Source organism: Misgurnus anguillicaudatus, chromosome 19 (assembly GCF_027580225.2).
Source record: "Misgurnus anguillicaudatus chromosome 19, ASM2758022v2, whole genome shotgun sequence".
NCBI classification, from domain to species: Eukaryota; Metazoa; Chordata; class Actinopteri; order Cypriniformes; family Cobitidae; genus Misgurnus; species Misgurnus anguillicaudatus.
This window is the reverse complement of record NC_073355.2, coordinates 19,618,282-19,634,215: the sequence shown is the minus strand read 5'-3', so window position 1 is coordinate 19,634,215 and position 15,934 is coordinate 19,618,282. Positions and strand designations below refer to the sequence as shown.

General features: G+C 33.8%; 2 protein-coding genes across 2 annotated transcripts; both read right to left on the bottom strand.

Moving 5' to 3' along the window:
• Positions 1-1,184: 1,184 nt before the first annotated feature.
• On the bottom strand, positions 1,185-6,219 carry LOC129432577 (cytochrome P450 3A40). The gene is made up of 14 exons (XM_055191057.2): positions 6,139-6,219; positions 5,715-5,859; positions 5,334-5,427; positions 5,157-5,209; positions 3,664-3,763; positions 3,423-3,542; positions 3,243-3,328; positions 3,008-3,156; positions 2,744-2,868; positions 2,575-2,662; positions 2,323-2,483; positions 1,982-2,208; positions 1,689-1,851; positions 1,185-1,541 (listed from the first exon to the last, which is right to left on the bottom strand). Exons 2-14 carry the CDS (start codon positions 5,780-5,782, stop codon positions 1,452-1,454), a joined length of 1,524 nt encoding a protein of 507 aa, XP_055047032.2. The 5' UTR covers positions 5,783-5,859; positions 6,139-6,219; the 3' UTR covers positions 1,185-1,451.
• A 3,511-nt stretch (positions 6,220-9,730) lies between these two features.
• Positions 9,731-14,444, bottom strand: LOC129432564 (cytochrome P450 3A30-like). The gene is made up of 13 exons (XM_055191031.2): positions 14,194-14,444; positions 13,777-13,870; positions 13,617-13,669; positions 12,382-12,481; positions 12,135-12,254; positions 11,955-12,040; positions 11,729-11,877; positions 11,478-11,602; positions 11,309-11,396; positions 11,055-11,215; positions 10,715-10,941; positions 10,255-10,417; positions 9,731-10,106 (listed from the first exon to the last, which is right to left on the bottom strand). Exons 1-13 carry the CDS (start codon positions 14,259-14,261, stop codon positions 10,017-10,019), a joined length of 1,524 nt encoding a protein of 507 aa, XP_055047006.2. The 5' UTR covers positions 14,262-14,444; the 3' UTR covers positions 9,731-10,016.
• Between the last annotated feature and the right edge of the window lie 1,490 nt (positions 14,445-15,934).

Below are 15,934 nucleotides of genomic sequence, written 5' to 3'. Positions count from 1 at the left end.
CGACGACACGAAGAAAGTTAAAGAGTATCAAACATAGTATCGCAGCTATCTTACTCACCTTAGAAGAGAGCAAATCTTTGATTTTTGCCTTAAAATACACTTCCTGTTTTCTGCTACAGTATGTTCATCGATTGTTCTTCACGCTTAACATTGTAAAGTGCGCCACCCGTTGGACAAAATGTAAAAGCTTACATTTAATGTGACCCACTTTTCCTTGAATTAAAACAAATGTAAAATTATATTCGAATAATACAAAAATGAATCTATTTTTAGGCACATTATTATGTTTAACATCTTTTGCTTTTATTTAATATTTTATTTAATGAGTAATTTCCTCAGTCTTTTTAGCAGTCATAAAGGATTGTGATAACAGTAAATATCAGTCATGGATTGTGTTGAACTTTAAACTGAGAAATACATACAGCAACATTATTCTGTACGGTGATGAAAGTGATTATACAAAAAAATTATAAAAAAAAACTATATTTTTAAAATATGTATATCAAGATATACAGTATGTAGTTATTTTCAAGAAAAACAAGTTTTAAGGAACAAAGAAATCTTTACAAAAGATTTTAAATGTGTGCTTTTTCCTCCTAACACACTCTCAGAAAAAAAGTTGTACCTTTTTGTCACTGGGACGGTAGCTTTTGAAAAGGTCCTAATATGTACCTTTTAGGAACAAAAGCATAGTTTTTGAAAAGGTACCGCCCAGTGACAATTTATGTGCCTTCATGAAGGCTACCTTTTATTCTGAGATTGCAGACATGTGAACTGCACACAAGGTGTAAAAGGCTTTTCATGTTTATACAAAATTACACAATAAAACTCTTAGAAGATTTTTTCCACAAACTTTCTACTGAGATGGGCTAATATTAGCTTTGAAAGAGCTTTTAATGTTGATTTAAATCACAACACAGATATTTGTAGTGTTTGTAATAGAATGAATGTTCCTGTAAGTATCATATAAAAAATAAAAAAAATACTACCACTAAATGCAACAATAGTAATCTAAGGATGTGAGATAAATAATGAGTGTATTGTAACTGTGCATCTAGAAACTACAAATCATAGGATTCTATTAAAGATGTTAGATATCAAAATGTATTTGATGTGATCTAAATGATATAGAAGATATATAAAATCCATATATATATAAATATAATTTAACATAATGCACAACGTGCCTTTAAAAATTGCATTTAATATACTGGAAAAAATAAAAAGGAATTCACTCATACAACCATAAGCAACATAATTATTGCAATAAACATTACACCCTCCTAAATATGGTAGAAGTGGCAACATAAAAAGTTTAATAACAAAAAGTTATTTATAAAGTGTGATTATGTAAGACTTTGATTTGACACAATAGTGCTTGCAAATATCTTGTAGATAATTTTACTAAGGTGTGTTTTGAATAAATCTCCACTGCATTACTGTAATTTGAACTATTCTTCTTTGTCACTGTGAGATCTCGGTGTGAACTTCAGTGTGATGGGCACCTTTGGCTGAAACATGGGATTCAACTCCAGAGGGATCTGAAAACAGACACAAACAAACAATGCATTCATCTCTTTGTGCTTAGAAAGCTATGCACAGTCAAATATGCTTTTTGTTCTGGCTGTATTACATTTCACACACATTTCTCATAGATATAAGTACTACAGGGGTGAAAATATACCAACCTGCGTCTCTTTGCATGTTTCCATACTGAAGTTTTGTAGCATCTTCACAACAAGAAGTTTCATGATCATCAGCGCAAATCTCATTCCAATGCAATTTCGGGGCCCGAGTCCAAAAGGCATGAAAACATACTGGTTAACCTCTGACTTACTCTCTGGGCTGAACCTTTAAGAGACATATTAGACACATTCAGTTTTGCAATTTAAACCAATGTCTGTTTATTCAGATGTACAGTCTGTCCCATTAATTCATGTTTGTGAAGATGGCAGTCAGTATCTTAGATGAAACACATCACCTCTCCGGTCTGAACTCCTCAGGAGACTCCCAGAGATTTGGATCACGATTTAGCACATATGTAGGAATTGCAACCAAAGTATTCTCAGGTATGGTTACACCATTGATCTCTACAGTTTTCTTACAGAGTCTCTCCAAGCGTGGGGCGGTTGGAAGGAGACGCATTGATTCGTTGATGCACATTTCCAAATAATCCATTTTCATCAATGCCTCATATGTGATAGGTGTCTGTGAAATAAAAAACACAACATGTACAATGCATTTTGTTATTTTACATTTCACTGTTTTTGTGATCAACTTTTAAAAATATGTTTTCCTATACTTGTTTGGTCAGTTTCTCACATTGACAGGAAAGTTGGCGTCGATCTCTTTAACCAGCTTTTGCAGGGAGTCCGGATTAGTTGCAAGATTGTAGAGGAGAAAGGAAAGAGTTGTACTTGTAGTCTCATAACCTCCCAGAATAAAAATAAACGACTGAGAGAGGATCTCATGATCGGTAAGACCTGTTTAGGCAAAATGAATATTTCAAATCCATAGAGGAAATCTTTAATTGTGGCCATGCACATCTTACATTTATAGTACTTTTTCACTTACCTTTAACCGGTTGGTCACTTGTGGTGTCCTCAGCTTGATCATCAGATATTTGACTCTGGATCATGAGCTTTAGAAAGTCTACTCGGCCCTAATAAAGAAATATAAGTCATTAAATACTCCGCCATAATCATTATCACTACAAAAATACATACAGGATTTCATAACATACACTGGATTCCTTGTTGTGATCATCTTTTATCTTTTTCAGAGCACTGTAGAAAAAATCCATAGCTGATCTTGAGAAAAGAGTTATACCCATTTTGGCCAAAATATTTGCAGCAGGGGGAAACAGAGCTGAAATAACAAAAGTAAATGCATTTAGTTTTTTTTTTTTTTTTAAAGATGAACATCTAATGGTGTGACACTATCATGAACTATACTGACACGTCTGTATCAAACAAAGTTTAAGTCTTTATTATTATAAACGACTTACTTAATAACAGAAAAAGAGGACTGAAAAAACTAAACTGGAAAAACTTCTTGATATTTCCAACAAAAGGGTCATCAGGATTGTTTATGGAGTCAATGTCAACACTAAAGGACGAGCTGGTGACAACATCCAAACTGTATGAGGCGACAGCGCTGTCAAGAAAAATGTAATAACTGTGTTATACACTGCGTTTGTACATCATGCATATACTTTACATTAAATCAGATGTCACACTTACTCTTTAATTTTAACTGACTGTTTAAGGTCTCGCTTCATCATATTTTTTATAAAACGCTCTGCGTGTTTCTCAGCTAAAGGAAATATCTGAAACATATCAAAAACAACTGTTAATCACATAATCACAACAAGAGCTACAGAAATACAATAAAACACTTTGTATGAACACAGTTTATTTTACCTCCTTAAGTCGTCCGCTTGTGAAATACGGTGACAGTGAACTGCGGATCCTCTTCCATCTCTCATCTTTAACTATAGATACACCATCAGCAAAAGGGCCAGCCACGGCTTCAATTGTGTCCTAAAGCAATCCAAAATCATTATCTTTAAAAGGCCTTAAATGCATCCTAATCTTTATGTGACCCTAATATTGACTGATCTCACCTTCACTTTTGAAATATTTTTGTGTTGGATGTGCTTACCCGTCTATTGGTGAAGGTAGAATAGCATTCTTTAACCATAATTGCTTTGATCATTTCCAGGTCAGTAACCATTAATATTGGGAGTCTTCCATCAAAGATCCTAAATAAAAAAAAGAAAAGTGTATTGGTTTACAGTGATTTTCATTTTTGATTTATCAGCTAGGGGTGGGACACAAAATCGATTCTTAGATGAATCGGGATTCGGACCGTGGCCGATTCTGATTCGATTCACAAATGTCAAGAATCAATTCTAAAATGTTAGTTTACAAAATAATAACGTGACATTATCAGAACCAAAAAGCGAAAAATGAAAAAGTTTGAGAACCACTGGTCTAGCCTACAGGGGAGTTGCATCACTTGCTGTTCCCGCCCACTACGCTTGTCAGGGGGACACAACAGCTGAGACCTATCAGATTTTTTAAAATAAATATGAAGCATGATTTATTTTAATTTTATTTTAGAAAATATGACACATTGATGCAGATTAAACTATCCAACAGTATGTAAAATTTGTACAGTGCCACCACTAAAACATCATTTATAATAGTAAAACAGTCACAAGGACCTTTAATTTGCAAAATATACACTTTTATTTAACTACAGTTTTGAATGTTTATTTCAAAATACCCAGACATCACGGGTGTGCATTGAATCTTGGCATAGCCATGGTTGTGAAGGATATATCTATGATCATTGGTTTCAGGGAAAAAAAAGGTCACATTTGGAGGCTTATATGTGAAGGAGCCTTCGAATTGGGACAGCCTTCGTCACGCCCCGGTGATGTCATTTGCCTTCAAATACGGCCTTGAAAGGCCGCAGACCCTGAATTGGGGTGCACCCCTCAAGTACTTGACAGATCTTTTTTAGGCAAATATGGATTTAAATTTTAGCAAATATACACATAAACATCGCATGACCTTGTCTGTAGAAATTACAGTATTACTGTCAGCAGGTTGCCAGCAACGTACTGTAGATTTAAATGTATGTCATCCACCTACAACAGCTTGTTCAGAATATAATGAACATTAAACATTAACAAGTCTGCATCTTTACAGAAAAAAATACAGCCTCATGCAAAGCATCCTGGAACCAAAATCTGAAGAAAAAAGTTGATGAGGATTTCTGGTTCCCAGAATGCTTTGCATGAGGCTGTTATTTCCATCTATGGTTATTTCTATAATTTTCTGTAAAGACAAACACTTGTTAATGTTCATTATATTTTGAACAAACTGTTGCCAGTAAACAACATAAATTGAAATCCACAGTTAGTTACTGGCAATCAGCTGACAGTAATACTGTAATTTCTACAGACAAGGTCATGCGATGTTTATGTGTATATTTGCTAAAAGTTTTAGATATAAAAATTAAAGACATTTTTAAAAAGTTTTTTACAGTGTTATTTTCTTTTAAAAACCCTTGAATGACAATAAACTTAATTTTAATGTTCAACAACTACTGATCAGTTAATATCAGTTAGTAAAAGTTTTACTCACCCCCAAACTTTTCCATATTTCTTAGCACACTCCGTATCAAAATTGAAAAAACCCTAAATCACATTTACACAAATACAAAAAAAAATGAAGAGGGATAAAAATAACATTTCTATAACATCATTGTTTTTATATTCATTTGTATTTTGTTCCACTATATATAAATAACATATTACTAACTTTTCTGTATGAGAGAAACGTGCCGAGGAAAGGCCAAGGTCTTGGTCCTGGAATTCCCAGTTTCTTGAAAAACCCATGAGTCCAAACACCATAACTACAGTGTGATCAATATCCATTTGTTATAGCTATTTATAGATCTTACACAATCCAACATGCAACAATTATGAAAGACACAGGCCTACATCTTAAACAACAACTAAACTGTCATCTATTAGGTACAGCTATGAATTTGAAAATTATAATACAATACAAAATGATCAATGACAAAAATAACACCCTTACCTGACATCAATGAGATACATTAGATATTAATAAAGACCTTAAATTGATCTATAAATGTGGCACTGAGGTTTTTGTTGTCAACACTTGCGTGCTACTTACATAAACAGAAGACTTATGAGCAGTACCACTAAGGTCCAGGTGACAGATACATATGACAGATCAATCATTGTGTTTTCTGCTGATTTAAACGACACCTCCTCCAGCCTGTATGATCGCAGCTTTCAGTCCTGAAACTCTCCCGTTGCTTTATATTTATCACGTTGTGTATCATGCGGAAGTGGGCGTTGTTTACAGGTGAGCAGGTCGACCATTTAAGGCAGAAATCAACAGGTAACATTACAACAGATTTATCTTCATTACCGTTTACAGCTCTCGCTGTTGTACAGAGATGACGTAACGCCTCAGTAATGTTAAGATTACAACACGACGATAAGACAAAGCAAACTATTATTAAACAAGCACGGTTTCGTTTAAGAGTATAAAATTATTATCATTATAATATATACTAATATAAATTCCTTACCTTAAAAGAGAGAGAGAGTAAAGTTTTAGCAGCTCCCTACTTCCTCTTTTAATAACAGTGTATAGTGCGCCACCCAATGGACAGATCAATAGCAGACGATTTATTAATTTCTTCAAATGTCCAAATTAAATATCAAAATGCACGTTGATTTATTAGGTTCACACCTTTTGCTTTCATTCAAATCATTGCAAAAATTAAACCTTAATCGATTGGACAGTCATAAATGATAGTAAATATCACCAGTGAGGGACTGTGTTGAATTTTATACTGAGAAATACAGCTACACTATTCTGTAATGCAAGTGATTATTTGATTAAATGCTTTTAAAAACCATATAAAACCGATTTGTGATACAGCTTTCATAACTTGGGTGCATACTGAAGAAACAGCAACGAGACATCTTTGTAGTTAGAGGCATTGAAGTCAACAACAAACATTTAATTTTTCCCTTTAAAAAACACACACTTTTTTTACTGTATGAACCATTTACTGTCCGTCCATGACACACACTTGTGCTAAAACATTTGGTGGGATTGAAACAAACATTTGCATTACAGCACAATCTTGTTTGATGGATGTGTTGGCATTTTCAAGAACTCCAAAAATTCATCATCATTATGAATCAACTAACAGTACTTCTGTTATAAAAGTACAACAGAACTACTGAACAATACCAGGAACATAAAAGTGATAAAAGCAAAAATTAGATCATACTGAAGAACAGAAGGAAACACAAGACTTTATGGCTCAAGAGTGCAGTATATATGTGCAATGCATACTCCCAGCAAGAAGAAAAAAGCTGTAAGAACGCTCCCCGAAAGCTCCCAAGGTTCCCAAAAACACTCCGCCAACGCAAAAAGCGTCCAGCCCCCTTCAAGCTCCAAGAACGTTTCCGTGTTGTCTGAACGTTAGAGGAATGTTCCATTTTACCATTTTTAAACGTTATGACAATGTCATGTTTTAATGTTCACACAATGTTTAAAACAACAACTGTTTATTATATTGACTTGTTTAATTGTTATGTAAATGATAGAGAAACATTGCATTTTATTATTTTATAAAACATTATTTCTGAATGTTCGGTGAATGTGTTGCTGTGGAAAGCGCAATTCACTTGTTGGGTTTGGATGTTGATGTTTTGTTTCATTTATAGTCACCATTATCGTGATTAGTGTTCGTTTAAGTTGGACTCTTGACCCTTGACTTTTTGCTTGCTAGTTTTTTTTCTGGTTGTGTTAGCTTGAATCTCAACCATGTTGGCAATTAAATTAAAAACTTAATGCTGCAATGCATGCTGGGTATTAACAAATTACAAATCTCCTGCAGGACTCCCAACATGCACTGCAGCATGGATAAATAAGGATTTTCTTTTACAATTTTATTTGTCACCATGGTTGAGATTCATACTCTTATTCTTGATGTTTGTGCGTCCCAATTATACAGCGGAAATTTTTTGTCCCAAGTTTCTAAAACTCCTTAATGACAAACTGCTGTGAGAAAGCTGGATCTAATATACATTATTGACAGAAAATAAACTTTTGATTAGTAAATTAATTAGGTGATGATCTTTACCATTATGTACCAACAACCACAGAATTACACTATTAACTTTAAGTGGCGGTTTCCCGGACAGGGTTTAGACTAGTCCTAGACTAAAACATTTTTAAGAGCTGTCCAAACTGAAAACAACTTGCACTGACATATCTTAAAATACATCAGGGCCCTTTGTTTTGCATCAAAATGCACACAGGTAATGTTTTTAGTAAGGCATATTTGTTAAAACGAGTTATATTTCCTAATTAAATTAAGGCCTAGTCCTGGATTAAGCTAATCCCTGTCCGGGAAACCGCCCCTACATGTTCACAACAAATGTGGTGCATTAACACAAACTTAACACAACCAGAGAAAAAACTAGCAAGCAAAAAGTCAAGTGTCAAGAGTCCAACTAAAACAAACACTAATCACAATAATGGTGACTTAAAATGAAACAAAACATCAAAATCTAAACCTAATAGACCCCTTCACGGTTCACGTCACAGACGGTTCCCACTGCGCATGTCGGGGTCAGGAAAGCCATTACAGCAAATTGAGTTGCGTATTATTCGGTATCGTCAAAAATGCCTACTTACGTCATGGGCTGTGAAAATCGCACCAGGTCTTCCTTTAATTTTTCGCGATTCATGCAGAATCTCAAAAAAATACAACATCTGCGGCTGCAAGCAATTAACGTGCAGACTGGAACAATGCAAAGATCAAAGAGGCTTGTGTTTGTGGTGCTCACTTCATTTGAGGTAAGTCATAATTTTTCAGCACTGTTAGATTAAATTATAAAGCCTGGATGGTATGAACAGTTTGACCCCATGCTGCGCGCGCACCCGATAGTCATTCAATGTTTACAAACCTTGAAGGGGTCTATAAGTGAATTGTGTTTTCTACAGCTATATATTTACTGAACATTCAGAAATAATGTTATAAAATAATAAAATGAAATGTTTCTATATCATTTACATAACAATTAAACAAGTCAATATAATAAACAGTTGTTGTTTTAAACATTGTGTGAACATTTAAACATGACATTGTCATAACGTTTAAAAATGGTAAAATGTAACATTCCTCTAACGTTCAGACAACCCAGAAACGTTCTTAGAACTTAAAAAAAACTGGACACTTTTAACGTTGGCAGAATGTTTTTGGGAACCTTGGGAACTTTCAGGGAACATTCTTAGAACTTTTTTCTGCTAGCTGGGCTGTTATCCACACGTACAATTGATTCATTCATTCATTAAATAATTTCAAATTGACTGTTTGCAGTTTTTAAGCAAGGCCAAACAGATAAAATTATCAAAATTATAATCTCAGTATGTGTGACCAAAAGTAATGGCACTGATGAACATCACAACACATCTGGCCAATTTACCATCTTTATACAGAGACAACAAACTGAAGCTGAATAAATTATTATGTTCGAATAATATAAAAATAAATCTATTTTTAGGCATATTATTATGTTTCACACCTTTTGCTTTTATTTAATACGTTGTATTTTCCTCAGTCTATTTAGCAGTCATAAAGGATGGTGATAACAGTATATATCAGTGATGGATTGTGTTGAACTTTAAAGTGAGAAATACATACAGCAACATTATTCTGTACGGTGATGAAAGTGATTATTTAAAAAATGCCTTTTGAAAACTGTATAAAGTTAATTTGTGATACCGCTTTTATAACGTTTGGTTTTCTCAAGTTTTGGGTGCATACTGAAGAAACACCAACAAGACATACAATATTTAGTTACTGTAGGGACAATTAATGTCCTGTACTTTTTCTGTTGGCATTTTTAAGGAAAACTAGTTTAAAAAAGGAATATTTTTACAAAATATTTTAAATGTGCGCTTTTTCCTCCTAGCACACTCTTAAAATGTGTAACTTCTGTCACTGGGACCTACTTTAGGAACAAAATCATACTTTTTCTTTGACAATTGTAATATACTGTGTGTGTGTGTGTGTGTGTGTGTGTGTGTGTGTGTGTGTGTGTGTGTGTGTGTGTGTGTGTGTGTGTGTGTGTGTGTGTTCAACATAATGCACAACATGCCTTTAAACACTGCATTTATTATACTGGAAAAAATAAAAAAGAATTCACTCATACAACCATAAGCAACATAATTATTGCAATAAACATTACATTACACCCACTTGAATAGGGTAGAAATGGCAACATAAAAAGTTGGTAAAAAATTGTATTCTGTAAGACTTTAATTTGACATAATTTTGCCTTTTAATGAAATTATGTCTAAACATCTTAGTCATTGCAAATATCTTGTAATTTTACTAAGGTGTGACTTGAATGAATCTCCACTGCATTACTGTAATTTGAACTATTCTTCTTTGTCACAGTGAGATCTCGGTGTGAACTTCAGTGTGATGGGCACCTTTGGCTGAAACATGGGATTCAACTCCAGAGGAATCTGAAAAAAGGACAAATACGAACAATGCATTAATCTTTTTGTGCTTAGAAAGCTGTGCACAGTCAAATATGCTTTTATCTGGCTGTATTACATTTCACACACATTTCTCATAGATATAAGTACTATACAGGGGTGACAATATACCAACCTGCGTCTCTTTGCATGTTTCCACACTGAAGTTTTGTAGCATCTTCACAACAAGAAGTTTCATGATCATCAGCGCAAATCTCATTCCAATGCAATTTCGGGGCCCGAGTCCAAAAGGCATGAAAACATACTGGTTAACCTCTGACTTACTCTCTGGGCTGAACCTTTAAGAGACATATTAGACACATTCAGTTTTGCAATTTAAACCAATGTCTGTTTATTCAGATGTACAGTCTGTTCCAATAATTCATGTTTGTAAAGATGGCAGTCAATATCTTCAACTAATTTACTCACATTTCTCTCATTTTCTAGTCACTTTTCAAATGTGCATGATTGAATTGGCTCACTTATAATTAAGTGGTTATGTGTGTTCATTATTAAACAGCATGTTATAAAGATATAAAATAACATTTCTATTAGTGTAATATATTTTTTATTGTCTGTTAGATGAAACACATCACCTCTCCGGTCTGAACTCCTCGGGAGACTCCCAGAGATTTGGATCACGATTTAGCACATATGTAGGAATTGCAACCAAAGTATTTTCCGGTATGGTCACCCCATTAATCTCAACAGTTTTCTTACAGGTTCTCTCTAAGCGTGGGGCGGTTGGAAGGAGACGCATTGATTCATTGAGGCACATTTCCAAATAATCCATTTTCATCAATGCATCATATGTGATGGGCGTCTGTGAAAAAAAACATGTACAATGCATTTTGTTATTTTACATTTCATTGTTTTGGTGATGATAAGCAACTTTAAAAAATATGTTTTCCTATACTCGTTAGGTCAGTTTCTCACATTGACAGGAAAGTTTGCGTCAATCTCTTTAACCAGCTTTTGCAGGGAGTCCGGATTAGTTGCAAGATTATAGAGGAGAAAGGAAAGAGTTGTACTTGTAGTCTCATAACCTCCCAGGATAAAAATAAACGACTGAGAGAGGATCTCATGGTCGGTAAGACCTGTTTAGGCAAAATTATAAAGTATTTCAAATCAAAAGAAGAAATCTTTAATTGTGGCCATGCACATCTTACATTTAGTACTTTTTCACTTACCTTTAACCGGTTGGTCACTTGTGGTGTCCTCAGCTTGATCATCAGATATTTGACTCTGGATCATCAGCTTTAGAAAGTCTACTCGGCCCTAATAAACAAAGACAAGTCATTATCTACTCCGCCATAATCATTATCACTACAAAAATACATACAGGATTTCATAACATACACTGGATTCCTTGTTGTGATCATCTTTTATCTTTTTCAGAGCACTGTAGAAAAAATCAATAGATGATCTTGAGAAAAGAGTTATACCCATTTTGGCCAAAATATTTGCAGCAGAGGGAAACAGAGCTGAAATAACAAAAGTAAATGCATTTAGTTTTTAAATGAACTGCTAATAGTGTAACATTATCTTGAACTATACTGACAAGTCTGTATCAACCAAAGTTTAAGTAATTATTATTATAAACGACTTACTTAATAACAGAAAAAGAGGACTGAAAAAACTAAACTGGAAAAACTTCTTGATATTTCCAACAAAAGGGTCATCAGGATTGTTTATGGAGTCAATGTCAACACTAAAGGACGAGCTGGTGACAACATCCAAACTGTATGAGGCGACAACGCTGTCAAGAAAAAAGTAATAACTGTGTTATACATTAATTATGCGTATACTTTACATGAAAACAGATGTCACACTTACTCTTTAATTTTAACTGACTGCTCAAGGTCTCGCTTCATCATATTTTTTATAAAACGCTCTGCGTGTGTCTCAGCTATAGGAAATATCTGGAACATATCAAAAACAACTGTTAATCACATAATCACAACAAGAGCTACAGAAATACAATAAAACACTTTGCGTGAACACAGTTCATTTGACCTCCTTAAGTCGTCCGCTTGTGAAATACGGTGACAGTGAACTGCGGATCCTCTTCCATCTCTCATCTTTAACTATAGATACACCATCAGCAAAAGGGCCAGCCAGGGCTTCAAATGTGTCCTAAACCAATCCAAAATCATTATCTTTAAAAGGCCTTAAATGCATCCTAATCTTTATGTGACCCTAATAAGGACTGATCATTATGTCACCTTCATTTTCGAAATATTTTTGTGTTGGATGGGCTTACCCGTCTATTGGTGAAGGTAGAATAGCATTCTTTAACCATAATTGCTTTGATCATTTCCAGGTCAGTAACCATTAATATTGGAACCCTTCCATCAAAGATTCTAAATTAAAAAAAGGAAAATGTATTGGTTTACAGTGATTTTCATTTTTGATTGATCAGCTATATTTATCATACATTCACTGCAGGGTCCTAAATTAACTTTAGATGCTAAAATGCAATAATTTGCAACCCATGATATATTACTTCATTATTCATGACATTAAGACCTTAACAGATCTTTATTTAGGCTAATATGGATTTGAAAAGATATTTTCAATTTTTCTTTAATTTTAGCAAATATACAATATAGTAGAAGTTACAGTATTACCGGCAGCTGTTTGTTTAAAATTAAATGAACATTAAACTTTAACAAGTCTGCATCTTTACAGAATAAAACAAAAATTACAGCCTCATGCAAAGCATCCTGGAACCAAAATCTGAAGGAAAAAACAGAAAAAGGTTTATGAGGATTTCTGGTTCCCAGTATGCTTTGCATGATGTTGCTGCTATTTCATAGTTTTATTCTGTAAAGACAAAGACTTTAATGTTCAATTTACTTTGAACAAACCGTTTGCCAGTAAATAACATCAATTTAAATCTACAGTAAGTTACTGACAAACAGCTGCATAACTACAGCAATTTTTTACTGTGTATGTTTCTTTTAAAAATGTGTGACAAGTGTTGGGGAAAGTTACTTTTAAAAGTAATGCATTACAATATTAAGTTACTCCCCAAAAAGTAACTAACTGCATTACATAGTTACTTTTTAGTTACTTTTGGTTTACTTTTCTTGGCTGAGGATCTCTTTCAGGCCTTGCAAGTGTTTTTATGAAATTGCATATTTCATCACAAAAATGTCGAGCTCTGGCCTGCCATCTCAGTTTTTGACTCAAACTGTTCCCGCACAGGCGTGTACGCATAGAGCGCATAATGTGACTACGTTTAGTTAAATTTAGTGGATCATTTTTTAAAAATCAAATTAATTAAATTAAAAAAAGTAACTTGCATTACTTTTTTAGAAAAGTAACTAAAATATTAATGTGTACATTTAAAAAGTAATGCGTTAATTTAATCATTACTTCAGAAAAGTAATAATATTACGTAATGCACGTTACCCCCAACACTGTTGGCAATAAACTTAATTTTAATGTTCAACAACTATTAATCAATTAGTATATGTTTTGATGGGTACTCACCCCCAAACGCTTCCATATTTCTTAGCACACTCCATATCAAAATTGAAAAAACCCTAAATTACAACACAAATACCAATGAGGGGTAAAAAAAACTTTCACTAGCATCATAATTTTGATGTTCATTTGTATTTTGTTCTACTATACATAACATATTACTCACTTTTCTGTATGAGAGAAACGTGCCGAGGAAAGGCCAAGGTCTTGGTCCTGGAATTCCCAGTTTCTTGAAAAACCCATGAGTCCAAACACCATAACTACATTGTGATCAATATCCATTTGTTATAGCTATTTATAGATCTTACACAATCCAACATGCAACACTTATGATCAAAGACATAGGCCTACATCTTAAACAACCACTAGCTAATGTAACTAAAACTGTCATCCATTAGATACAGCTATGAATCTGAAAGTTATAATACAATACAGAATGATCAATGACAAAATATTAGATTACAAACACCCACTAACCTTACCTGACATCAATGAGACATACATTAGATATTAATAAAGACCTTAAATTGATCTATAAATGTGGCACTGAGGTTTTTGTTGTCAACACTTGCGTGATACTTACATAAACAGAAGACTTATGAGCAGTACCACTAAGGTCCAGGTGACAGATACATATGACAGATCAATCATTGTGTTTCTGCTGATTTAAACGACACCTCCTCAAGCCTGTATGATCGCAGCTTTCAGTCTTGAAACTCTCCCGTTGCTTTATATTTCTCGCGTTGTGTATCATGCGGAAGTGGGCGGTGTTTACAGGTGAGCAGGTCGACCATTTAAGGCAGAAATCAACAGGTAACATTACAACAGATTTATCTTCATTACCGTTTACAGCTCTCGCTGGTGTACAGAGATGACGCAACGCCTCAGTTATGTTAAGATCACAACCAATGGCGGATGCAGAACGTGACATATGGGTGTGCATGGATTAAGTCGAGGTGGGCCTGGGTCCCAGCTAGAAGAAAAAAGTTCTAAGAACGTTCCCTGAAAGTTCCCAAGGTTCCCAAAAACATTCTGCCAACGTTAAAAGTGTCCAGTTTTTTTAAAGTTCTAAGAACGTTTCTGGGTTGTCTGAACTTTAGAGGAATGTTACATTTTACCATTTTTAAACGTTATGACAATGTCATGTTTTAATGTTCACACAATGTTTAAAACAACAGCTGTTTATTATATTGACTTGTTTGATTGTTATGTAAATGATAGAGAAACATTGCATTTTATTATTTTATAAAACATTATTTCTGAATGTTCAGTAAATATATTGCTGTAGAAAACACAATTCACTTATTAGGTTTTAGATGTTGATGTTTTGTTTCATTTTAAGTCACCATTATTGTGATTAGTGCTTGTTTTAGTTGGTCTCTTGACTCTTGACTTTTTGCTTGCTATTTTTTTCCCTGGTTGTGTTAACTTTGAGTTAATGCACCACATTTGTTATGAACATGTAAAGTTAATAGTGTTATTCTGTGGTTGTTGGTACATAATGGTAAAGGTCATCACCTAATTCATTTACTAATCAAAAGTTTATTTTCTGTCAATAATGTATATTAGATCCAACTCTTTCACAGCAGTTTGTCATTAAGGAGTTTTAGAAACTTTGGACAAAAAATATCCGCTGTACAGTTGGGACGCACAAACATCAAGAATCAGAGTATGAATCTCAACCATGGTGACAAATAAAATTGTTAAAAAAATCCTTATTTATCCATGCTGCAGTGCATGCTGGGAGTCCTGAATGAGATTTGTAATTTGTTAATACCCAGCATGCATTGCAGCAAGAAGTTTTTCATTTAATTGTCACCATGGTTGAGATTCAAGTTAACACAACCAGGAAAAAAACTAGCAAGCAAAAAGTCAAGGGTCAAGAGTCCAACTAAAACAAGCACGAATCACAATAATGGCGACTATAAATGAAACAAAACATCAACATCTAAACCTAATACCGTAAGTGAATTGTGTTTTCTACAGAAATATATTTACTGAACATTCAGAAATAATGTTTTATAAAATAATAAAATGCAATGTTTCTCTATCATTTACATAACAATCAAACATATATATATACATATACATATATACAAGTCAATATAATAAACAGTTGTTGTTTTAAACATTGTGTGAACATTAAAACATGACATTGTCATAACGTTTAAAAATGGTAAAATGTAACATTCCTCTAACGTTCAGACAACACAAAAATGTTCTAAGAACATCAAGAAAACTGGACACTTTTTACGTTGGCAAAACGTTTTTGGGAACCTTGGGAACTTTCAGGGAACGTTCTTAGAACTTTTTTCTATTAGCTG

What these genes read in the sequence shown, in the direction of transcription:
- LOC129432577 (XM_055191057.2), bottom strand. Translation starts at nt 5,782, where the DNA reads ATGATTGATCTGTCATATGTATCTGTCACCTGGACCTTAGTGGTACTG. An exon ending in CTCATAAGTCTTCTGTTTAT is followed by an intron (nt 5,428 to 5,714) that starts GTAAGTAGCACG and finishes ATCACACTGTAG; the next exon opens with TTATGGTGTTTGGACTCATG. An exon ending in CTACCTTCACCAATAGACGG is followed by an intron (nt 3,543 to 3,663) that starts GTAAGCACATCC and finishes GGATTGCTTTAG; the next exon opens with GACACAATTGAAGCCGTGGC.
- LOC129432564 (XM_055191031.2), bottom strand. Translation starts at nt 14,261, where the DNA reads ATGATTGATCTGTCATATGTATCTGTCACCTGGACCTTAGTGGTACTG. An exon ending in CTCATAAGTCTTCTGTTTAT is followed by an intron (nt 13,871 to 14,193) that starts GTAAGTATCACG and finishes ATCACAATGTAG; the next exon opens with TTATGGTGTTTGGACTCATG. An exon ending in GAGGAGTTCAGACCGGAGAG is followed by an intron (nt 10,418 to 10,714) that starts GTGATGTGTTTC and finishes TGTCTCTTAAAG; the next exon opens with GTTCAGCCCAGAGAGTAAGT.